An 11,624-nucleotide genomic window follows, 5' to 3' on the forward strand; every position below is an offset into this window, starting at 1 on the left:
CCACCAATGTAAGGAGCATTCTTCCCACTGACCACCAATGTAAGGGACATTCTTCCCACTGACCTCCAATGTAAGGGACGTTCTTCCCACTGACCACCAATGTAAGGGACATTCTTCCCACTGACCACCAATGTAAGGGTCATTCTTCCCACTGACCACCAATGTAAGGGACATTCTTCCCACTGACCACCAATGTAAGGGACATGTGTATAATCCCTTAACGCCGATGCTGCCCTTTAAGGGGTTTCTGATGCAAGGAGGCGGAGTTTTTAATCATTTGACCACCGGGATTGGCTGTTGGCAAGTAACGATAGGCTTTCCAGTAGGTGCTGGTACCTGTGCTGGGAGCCCGCAGGGTGTTCGCTCTTGGCACAGGTTTGTCTACATTTTAGTATGCAAATATGTGACCTCTCAGCCTCAAGGCCCACCCGCCAAGAGGCCGCATATTTGCGTACTCTCTGCACAAAGAGGTTATTGAGCCTGTGCAGCAGAGTTTTCCTAGATATGTTTCTCTTACTGTTGTTATGTTGATAAATATTAGTCAAGCAATCATAGCTATCGTCTATAAATTCCATTCTCAACCAGGGTTCCTCCTTTAGAGTTTGGTAGAGGTTCCTTAATCTAAGGTTCCTGATCTAATGGTGTCTCTGTAGTTCCAGGGCCAACGCCACTTGGCAGAGCCAGCGGCATGACAACAATCATCTTGTCTATAAAGGTGATATTCTGCTTGTAAAGAAGATTACTTCCCACTGACCACCAATGTAAGGGACATTCTTCCCACTGACCACCAATGTAAGGGACATTCTTCCCACTGACCACCAATGTAAGGGACATTCTTCCCACTGACCACCAATGTAAGAAACATTCTTCCCACTGACCACCAATGTAAGGGACATTCTTCCCACTGATCACCAATGTAAGGGACATTCTTCCCACTGACCACCAATGTAAGGGACATTCTTCTCACTGACCACCAATGTAAGGGACATTCTTCCCACTGACCTCCAATGTAAGGGACATTCTTCCCACTGATCACCAATGTAAGGGACATTCTTCCCACTGACCACCAATGTAAGGGACATTCTTCCCACTGATCACCAATGTAAGGGACATTCTTCCCACTGACCACCAATGTAAGGGACATTCTTCCCACTGATCACCAATGTAAGGGACATTCTTCCCACTGATCATCAATGTAAGGGACATTCTTCCCACTGATCACCAATGTAAAGAGCATTCTTCCCACTGACCACCAATGTAAGGGACATTCTTCCCACTGATCACCAATGTAAGGGACATTCTTCCCACTGATCACCAATGTAAGGGACATTCTTCCCACTGACCACCAATGTAAGGGACATTCTTCCCACTGACCACCAATGTAAGGGACATTCTTCCCACTGATCACCAATGTAAGGAACATTCTTCCCACTGATCACCAATGTAAGGAGCATTCTTCCCACTGACCACCAATGTAAAGGACATTCTTCTCACTGACCACCAATGTAAGGGGCATTCTTCCCACTGATCACCAATGTAAGGGACATTCTTCCCACTGACCACCAATGTAAAGGACATTCTTCTCACTGACCACCAATGTAAGGGACATTCTTCCCACTGACCCCCAATGTAAGAGACATTCTTCTCACTGATCACCAATGTAAGGGACATTCTTCCCACTGACCGCCAATGTAAGGGACATTCTTCCCACTGATCACCAATGTAAGGGACATTCTTCCCACTGATCACCAATGTAAGGGACATTCTTCCCACTGACCACCAATGTAAGGGACATTCTTCCCACTGACCACCAATGTAAGGGACATTCTTCCCACTGATCACCAATGTAAGGAACATTCTTCCCACTGATCACCAATGTAAGGAGCATTCTTCCCACTGACCACCAATGTAAAGGACATTCTTCTCACTGACCACCAATGTAAGGGACATTCTTCCCACTGACCCCCAATGTAAGAGACATTCTTCTCACTGATCACCAATGTAAGGGACATTCTTCCCACTGACCGCCAATGTAAGGGACATTCTTCCCACTGACCACCAATGTAAGGAACATTCTTCCCACTGATCACCAATGTAAGGGACATTCTTCCCACTGACCACCAATGTAAGGGACATTCTTCCCACTGATCACCAATGTAAGGGACATTCTTCCCACTGATCATCAATGTAAGGGACATTCTTCCCACTGATCACCAATGTAAGGGACATTCTTCCCACTGATCACCAATGTAAGGGACATTCTTCCCACTGACCACCAATGTAAGGGACATTCTTCCCACTGACCACCAATGTAAGGGGCATTCTTCCCACTGATCACCAATGTAAGGGACATTCTTCCCACTGACCACCAATGTAAGGGACATTCTTCTCACTGACCACCAATGTAAGGGACATTCTTCCCACTGACCACCAATGTAAGGGACATTCTTCCCACTGATCACCAATGTAAGGGACATTCTTCCCACTGATCATCAATGTAAGGGACATTCTTCCCACTGATCACCAATGTAAGGGACATTCTTCCCACTGATCACCAATGTAAGGGACATTCTTCCCACTGACCACCAATGTAAGGGACATTCTTCCCACTGACCACCAATGTAAGGGGCAATCTTCCCACTGATCACCAATGTAAGGGACATTCTTCCCACTGACCACCAATGTAAAGGACATTCTTCTCACTGACCACCAATGTAAGGGACATTCTTCCCACTGACCCCCAATGTAAGAGACATTCTTCTCACTGATCACCAATGTAAGGGACATTCTTCCCACTGACCGCCAATGTAAGGGACATTCTTCCCACTGACCACCAATGTAAGGAACATTCTTCCCACTGATCACCAATGTAAGGAACATTCTTCCCACTGATCACCAATGTAAGGGACATTCTTCCCACTGATCACCAATGTAAGGAACATTCTTCCCACTGATCACCAATGTAAGGAGCATTCTTCCCACTGACCACCAATGTAAGGGACATTCTTCCCACTGATCACCAATGTAAGGAACATTCTTCCCACTGATCACCAATGTAAGGGACATTCTTCCCACTGATCACCAATGTAAGGAACATTCTTCCCACTGATCACCAATGTAAGGAGCATTCTTCCCACTGACCACCAATGTAAGGGACATTCTTCCCACTGATCACCAATGTAAGGAACATTCTTTCCACTGACGACAATGTAAGGGGTATTTTAGCAGGGGTTCCCCAGAAAATAGTTTCACAGGTTCCTCTGGGACAAAAAGGTTGAGAATTGCCGATCTATAACATGCCCTGACAGTGTACACAGACTGATTGTATGATATTGTGGATAGGTTGAGCCTGTAAGGAAGAAGCATGCTTGTATCTAAATATAAAAACATGTTTTATTGCATAATCCATCAATCTATGTACAATGTAGATATCTGTGACAGTAACATTGAACAGTACAAGATACTGATTCCATTGAGCCACATCAGGTTATTATTGTAGAAATGTTAAGTCCTGAAAGTCATTAATATTTCAGTGGAAGGTCCACAGTCCTTAGTTTTTTTTCCCAGATTTTAAAGTGTCATGCGTGAACATATTTCGGGAGGCTCTTTGTCAGCCCATGTCTGGCATGGAGACACATGAAAGCAGAGAAAATTCAAGAAACAGAATCTACTCTAGACATATATATATAAAAAAAGACAGAAAGACACATAGATGAACATTGTCCATGATACATGTAGCATATTTCAAGCCTTCAGTGAGACTTATGGCAACCGCTAATCCAACAGTGAACACGATCTGTGTAAACCTACACTTCGTTGCCCTTTAAATTCGTGGAGGCGCCAGCGAAACCCCCCCCCCCCCCACTAGCACTTCACAGGACAAATGCTTAACCCAACTAATGACAGGTTTTCATTGCAAAGTGATGAGGTGCATAATCAAGCTCTTCCGTGTTGTAAAAACTCAATGAAGCAATGACTCTTCACCAGTCTCTTGTTCCCAAAGGCGACCGCTCTCTGTTTTCAAACATGGTTCATGGTCAAGCGAAAAAAACAGAGACGTTACCTGGGCCCGGTTTTGTACTCCATTGGTTAGCCAACTGTGTCTTAAAGTGGTCCATGGTCTTTCTTCAGCAACTGCTCTTGGCCTTTTTTTTGCATAAAAAAAGCGCCCGACATCGAGAAAGGCAGCTTCCATAGCGGGCGAGCACGCTCTTGATTGGCACTCTTTCTCGGGAAGAGTCCATGAGTTGGCTTCGCTCACTGTTGAAGAAAAGACTTTGTGAGGAAGCCTTTGCTCTAGCCCTGGTACAACTCAAGGATGCCAGGTTTAGGCTAGTCAACGACCCTCCAGGCCAAGGTGACACTTTAAAGAGGGAGGAGGAAAAAAAAATTACATTTTTTTTCTCACGTTATCGCAGGAGACGATTAGGAAAAGTTCAGTGGCTCTGCCCACTCCATAGACAGAGCCACTTAGACTGCAGATCCTGCTGAGCGTGGTTGGGATGGATGCAGGTACTCTAGGTTTGACACTCCTGTTGTTTCATCAGAAGGTAGCCGAGACTGGAACTTCTTCATTTGCTCCGGGCTGGCAAGGTTCTTTAGCAGGCAATTCTCTCTTTCCAACTGAGAGTTTTTCTCCACTAGCTCTTTAATCTGCTCCTTTAGAACCTCCACCTCTTCTCGTACTGCGTACATGAGATGGTTCTTCACCAAGTCCTAAGAGAACAAAATAATTAAAGACATTAGTGAACAATGCAACTGTCAAATTTGTACACTAATATGACCAACTCCAGGGCTTCACCAAACAGAGATCAATAACCTTCTAAAGAGTCCTACAGAGACTAAAACTTCCAAAAACTACACAAAAAATCCAAACCAACAAGTACTTCACCTGAGTTACGCAACCTAAAGATGACCTTGTAGCTTGCTATATAGAAGCCCCCAGCCCCACATCCTAAATTGCAAGACCTAAAAGTAAAATTACCCCAACTCCCCATCTCCACCCCCCAAAAAAAAACATTTTAGGCTCGTTCATCTAGTAAAGACTTTCCCAACCTTTTCAACCTTTAAAATAGCTTTCCAGTTTTGGGGAACCCCTTTTAAAATCTACTGCATCTACAACTCATGATACATTAGTGTGATGGTCATTGGGAAGAATCCCCCCTTATAGATAGCTAAGAGATCAATGGTGTCAATCGGAATGTAACTGAGGGGCTCGGGGTTTCTCAACCAGAGTTCCATAGAATCCTAGGGTTCCTCCAGAGGTTGCTAGGCGTTCTTTCAGCAATTTGCTCATTGCTCAAGGAACACCTAGAAACCCCTGGAGGAACCCCCTCAAGGAACCCATAGCAACTCCTGGAGGAACCCCCTAAAGGAACCCCTAGCAACTCCTGGAGGAACCCCATCAAGGAACCCCTAGAGCAGGGATCTCCAAACTTTCTAAACAAAGGGCCAGTTTACTGTCCTTCAGAGTTTACAAGGGCCGGACTGCAGCCAGTGGGAGTAGAAAAGGTCCCGACGTCAGTGGGGGAAAAAAAAATATAATTCCCATTTGTTTGGTGTCAGAGGGAGGAATTCTGCCCCATCATTGATTTCATTGGACCCTATCATTTGTGTCACTGGAAGGAATTGTGCCTCATCATTGGTGTCATTGAAAGGAGTTGTGCCCCCTTGATTGGTGTAAGTGGGCGGAATTATACCCAAATAGAATGAGTGGATGAAATCGTGCCCCAAGGGCCAGATAAAAGCAAGCAAATGGCCGCAGTTTGGAGACCATTGCCCTAGAGGAACCACTAACAACCTCTTGAAGAACCCTATAGTATCATGAAATCCTGATCTAGGCAAAGGTGAAGTCGCTTTATGCTCTCATGGGTTCCTGAGAAAGCCAAGGATGCCAAATCTTATGAGAGTTTGCTCCTGCATGGATGCTGGGGACTAAAGTATATATTTTCCTTTCCTTAGGACTTGAGATTTAGGTTTGGGGGTGCAGGACCACTATAAAGGGCTTAGTCTCATGGGTTCCTGAGAATGACTAGGAGACTCTGCTCCTACACTAACACTGGGGACCAAGGAATGTATTTTTTTTCCTTCTTAGGTCTTGAGATTTAGGTTTGGGGGTGGAGGACTACTATAAAGGGCTTAGTCTCATGGGTTCCTGAGAATGACTAGGAGACTCTGCTCCTTCACTGACACTGGGGACCAAGGTATGTATTTTTTTTTCCTTCTTCGGCCTTGAGATTTAGCTTTGGGGGTGGAGGACCACTATAAAGGGCTTAGTCTCATGGGTTCCTGAGAACGACTAGGAGACTCTGCTCCTACGCTGACACTGGGGACCAAGGTATGTATTTTTTTTCCCTTCTTAGGTCTTGAGATTTAGGTTCGGGGGTGGAGGACTACTATAAAGGGCTTAGTCTCATGGGTTCCTGAGAATGACTAGGAGACTCTGCTCCTACACTGACACTGGGGACCAAGGTATGTATTTTTTTTTTCCTTCTCAGGTCTTGAGATTTAGGTTTGGGGGTGGAGGACTACTATAAAGGGCTTAGTCTCATGGGTTCCTGAGAATGACTAGGAGACTCTGCTCCTTCACTGACACTGGGGACCAAGGTATGTATTTTTTTTTCCTTCTTCGGCCTTGAGATTTAGCTTTGGGGGTGGAGGACCACTATAAAGGGCTTAGTCTCATACGTTCCTGAGAATGACTAGGAAGCCAAATCTCATGAGACTCTGCTCCTACACTGACACTGGGGACCAAGGTATGTATTTTTTTTTTCCATTCTTAGGTCTTGAGATTTAGGTTTGGGGGTGGAGGACCACTATAAAGGGCTTAGTCTCTTGGGTTCCTGAGAATGACTAGGAGACTCTGCTCCTACACTGACACTGGGGACCAAGGTATGTATTTTTTTTCCTTCTTAGGTCTTGAGCTTTAGTAAACGGTGGTAGAGGGCTAATATAAGGGCTTATTTGCTTCAGAATGCCAAAAACACCCACCTAGGCCAAAGTAGAGTCACTCAGCGGTATCATGGGTTCCTGAGAATTAAGAGAGATTGCTCCTGCACCGACGCTGGGGACTAAGGTACGTATTTATTTTTGTTTTAGGTCTTGAACTTTAGTATCGGGGGTGGAGGGCTCAGATAAAGGGCTTAGTTGCTGCAAAATGCCAAAAAACCCACCTGGGCCATAGTGGAGTCTCTCTGCGCTATCATGGGTTCCTGAGAATGATGAGGATGCCAAGTCTCACGAGAGTTTGCTCCTGCACAGGTGCTGGAGGCTAAATTATATGTCTTTTTTGGGGTTTTTTTAGGACTTTTAGATTTTTAGAATCAGGGAGTGGAAAGCTCAAAAAAAGGGCTTAGTTACTGCAGAATGCGAGGTCTGCCCTAATATAACACCAATGACATCATAGGTGAATATTACATGAATTAGCTTTCATCATATAGTAAAACATTCATAAATGAAACATCCAGACCAGGGATATTACTAGCGGAGAACATTTTAAAAAAACCCATAATAAATATTCATAAATTACAGATAGAAGATCTTTCTTTATTAGTTTGGAGTATATAAATGCGAAGGGTTAAAGGGAACAAAAAAAGGACTTCTTGTTCCATGTATACATAAGTCTGCTCAGCTTCCCTCCAAGGAATGGGATTTCCCATAGGCCTAGACCCACGGTCCGCAGTTCACACTGCAGTCCCGTCCTGTCCAATGAGATTTCAGGTCCCGGGTGGTAAAAAAAAATCTGCCCGGCAACAAGCTTTGCCACAGGATGCAGTCTTTTGGGAAAAACAAGGAGACCTCGGCTGGAAGTGCTTCTTGGGCTGCCAGCTTTGCATCTGATATTGCTTAGGAGCAAATTCTGCACTGATTACATGGCGGGGGGGGGGAGGGGGGAGAGATTTACTAAAACTCAGAATCTGGTGCAGCCGTGCATGGCAGCCAATCAGCTTCTGACTTCAGCTTTGCCAATTAAACCTGGAAGCTGATTGGTTTCTATGCAGAGCTGCGCCAGATTTTACCCACTTTTGGTAAATACCCCCCCCCCATGCCTCTAGGGGCGCAGGAGGGGCGGCTGCCCTGGGCACTGCGAGGAGATGGAGGGGGAGGAGATTTGTGTTGAGAGGGGGAATTAAGGGGGCAGCATGGGGTATGAATTGCTTTAGAGAGAGAGATTTAGAAGGGTGTGCTAGGAACGGTGATTTAGGGGGGGTCTGTGTTGGGATGGGGGAAGAGGATTTTCGCTAGGAGGGGGGATTTGGGGGGTGGGGGTTGTGCTAGAAGAGATAATATGGTAGGGGGGGGGGGGGATTGTGCTAGTAGGGGAAATTTTTGTTGGGGGGGAAAATTGTGCTAGTAGGGGAAATTTTTCTTTGGTGGGGAGGGGGGGGGGGGATTTGTGCTAGTAGGGGAAATTTTTCTTTGGAGGGGGGGATTTGTGCTAGTAGGGGAAATTTGGGGGGGGGGATTTGTGCTAGTAGGGGAAATTTTTGTTTGGGGGGGGAGGAAATTGTGCTAGGAGGGGAAATTTGGAGGGAGGATTTGTGCTGGGGAGGGAGGGGATTGGGGGGAATTTGTGTTTGGAGGAGGGATTTGGAGCGGCGGGGGAGATGTGTGCTCAGAGGGGAAATTTGAGGGGTAGAGGATGTGCAAGGAGGGGTGATTTTTTTTTTGGGGGGGGGGAGGGATTAAGTTGTGCTGGGACGCTTTTGGGAATAGGGGGGGGGGGGCAAAGATTTGTCTTCGGAGCTGGGATTTCAGCAGCGGGGTGAATTTGTACTGGCAGGATGGGGAATTTGTTCTTGGGGGTAAGCATGCAGATTAGTGCTCAATTTTTGTGTTTTGTTTTTTTTTTTTTGTGTGGGGGGTGTTTGCTGACACATAATGCTCATACATCCTGGGGGGGGGGGCGCAGTTTGACATGCTTTCCCTGGGCCCTAGAGGACCTTATCCCGGCACTGCCTGTAGGCTGGACCATCATGGGACACATTTCTGCAGTCTGGACACTTGCCGTGATGGTATTCAGTGCGAAATTTCCTCTTCATGGGAGCATCATTTTGTAAAAGGTACTTTTTTATTTTATTTTTTATTTTTTTATTTATTTTTTTTTTTTAACGTGTCCTCCAGGTGGGCTTCACTGTATTGCCAATGATATAGTTTGCATATTATTTCTCTGCCAATCATAAAGGGACCTTTGCAGGCGTATCAAAACCAGTCGCAGGCCGAGATAACACTCACCATGGCTTGCTCGATCTTGTTATCAATCGCCACCACGCTTGCTCCTGAAGCGCTGTAAACATGAAAAACAAAAAACAAAAATTTTACTAATGCAATTGTAATTTCAAATTTTTCAAATATTAAAATCTGTGCAAAAAAAGACTTAATATATCGCTAGTTGTATAACAGGATTTCTGTAGTTTTCTTGTGGCAGGAGGAGGCAGCACATATCCCCGGAGGGGTTTGAACCTGACAGCACAGACAAAGCAAGCAGTCCTCTCCCAGGAGGAGGAGGAAGCGTCTCGCTGTTCCAGTCCAAACCAGGAAAATCCTGCTCTAACCGACCAGCCGTGGTTTTATGAAGGCTTTGTAACAAAGCTCGGGCATGTCGGCGTTGTCACATAAGTAAACAGGTAGTAATGATGCAACCTTGCAACGCAAAAAAAAAAAAAAATAATAATAATAATATGATTACGGTGAGGTTGTAGGTTGCTAATTTTAATGGGGATAATGCAGCAGTTACAGATTGCATCAACCTCAATTATTATTATTATTTTTTTTTATTATTATTTATAATAATATAATGCATGATTATAATAATGCAAAATATTATTTAAAATAATAAAAAGAAGAAGAATATAATGCATGATACTAATATGCAAAATAATATTAAAAATAATAATAGTATAATACACAATAATAACAATATTAATAAAGCAAAATAATAATAAATAATAATATAATGCATGATAATAATAACAATATTAATAGAACAAAAGAATATTAAAATAATAATGTATTATATTAATAATGCAAAATAATAAAATAATATAATGCATGATAATAATAACAATATTAATAATGCAAAATAATAATCTTAAAATAATAATATAATGCATGATAATAATAACAATATTAATAATCTTAAAATAATAATATAATGCATTATAATAATAACAATATTAATAAAGAAAAATAATAATAAATAATAATATAATGCATGATAATAATAACAATATTAATAGAACAAAAGAATATTAAAATAATAATGTATTATATTAATAATGCAAAATAATAAAATAATATAATGCATGATAATAATAACAATATTAATAATGCAAAATAATATTAAAATAATAATAATATAGTGCATGATAATAATAACAATATTAATAAAGCAAAATAATAATAAATAATAATATAATGCATGATAATAATAACAATATTAATAGAACAAAAGAATATTAAAATAATAATGTATTATATTAATAATGCAAAATAATAAAATAATATAATGCATGATAATAATAACAATATTAATCATGCAAAATAATAATCTTAAAATAATAATATAATGCACGATAATAACAATATTAATCATGCAAAATAATATTAAAATGATAATATAATGCATTATAATAATATTAATCATGCAAAATAATATTAAAATAATAAATAATATAATGCATGATAATAATAACAATATTAATAATGCAAAATAATATTAAAATAATAAATAATATAATTAAAATAAATAAAATTTAATAATATTAAAAAAAATATTCACTGCAATGCACCAGATGCATCTTTTTTTTTTTTTTTTCTTTTTTTTAAATTTCTGTTTATTGAAATACATCATTTTTAACAACAAATTCTGCATTTAGTTAACAATTTGCAGCTTTTGGTTAACAATTTTTAGATTTTAGATGGTGAAATGATTTTCTGTAAGGGTAGGTATAAAAAAATAAAATGACTGGAATCCTAAGCGCGATGTGAAAATATTACAAAAGGCGACTTTTTTTCGTTGCAGACCCATTGCCGCAGCGACACTATGAAGGTAATTTAATGTACAGAAAGTAAAAAGGGATCAGATGTTTACCTGTTATCCAGTTTAACAGAGACGACGTCGGCCCCCAGAAGGGAGGAGAAGAACGAGATGGAGAAATTGTGCAGTTCGTAGACCGCCACCTCTATGGGGTATTTACACATTCCTGTACTCATCTTTGCAGGGAAATATCTGGCCTTGCAATGTCCACAAGCTGCAGTGGTAGTCTCCTGTAGCCGGGGTGGATGTGATTGCACAGATCGGTATATGAATGGATGGTGTGAAGACTTTTCTGTGACTTCTTTTGCTGACACAACCAAGGCACTGACTGACTGCTATTTCAGAGCTCCCCCTCCTTATATAGCTGTGGTCGGTGACGTCATATGGTGTCACCCTCCCATGCAAATAGGCTGCTTTCCTAACTCCCCCCCCCCCCCTCGCTCCAGACCAGAGAACTAATAAACAGCCTGGGTTCACTGCAGCACACTGACATATATGTGTCTGCTCCCAGAACACGGATTGTACCATCCTGACACTGAACTATAGAACACACCCCATCCTGCACCTGATGGCGATTATGTCACTT

At 42.1% G+C, this 11,624-nt stretch overlaps 1 protein-coding gene across 1 annotated transcript; it reads right to left on the minus strand.

Annotated features, from left to right (window-relative positions):
- Nucleotides 1–3,368: 3,368 nt before the first annotated feature.
- TSC22D3 (TSC22 domain family member 3) lies at nt 3,369–11,386 on the minus strand. The gene is made up of 3 exons (XM_089654717.1): nt 11,093–11,386; nt 9,235–9,286; nt 3,369–4,716 (listed from the first exon to the last, which is right to left on the minus strand). The coding sequence occupies exons 1-3, from the start codon at nt 11,212–11,214 to the stop codon at nt 4,471–4,473; spliced, it is 420 nt and encodes a 139-aa protein (XP_089510843.1). The 5' UTR covers nt 11,215–11,386; the 3' UTR covers nt 3,369–4,470.
- Nucleotides 11,387–11,624: the final 238 nt, after the last annotated feature.

Source organism: Staurois parvus, unplaced genomic scaffold (genome assembly GCF_062004578.1).
Source record: "Staurois parvus isolate SC_StPar_1 unplaced genomic scaffold, SC_StPar_1.0 ptg000793l, whole genome shotgun sequence".
In the NCBI taxonomy this organism is placed as follows: Eukaryota; Metazoa; Chordata; class Amphibia; order Anura; family Ranidae; genus Staurois; species Staurois parvus.

Excerpts from the sequence above, each read along its gene's own strand:
- TSC22D3 (XM_089654717.1), bottom strand. The coding sequence starts at position 11,214 with ATGAGTACAGGAATGTGTAAATACCCCATAGAGGTGGCGGTCTACGAA. Across the intron at positions 9,287-11,092 it reads TCTGTTAAACTGGATAACAG|CGCTTCAGGAGCAAGCGTGG; the intron begins GTAAACATCTGA and ends TCATGTTTACAG. Across the intron at positions 4,717-9,234 it reads ACAAGATCGAGCAAGCCATG|GACTTGGTGAAGAACCATCT; the intron begins GTGAGTGTTATC and ends TTGTTCTCTTAG.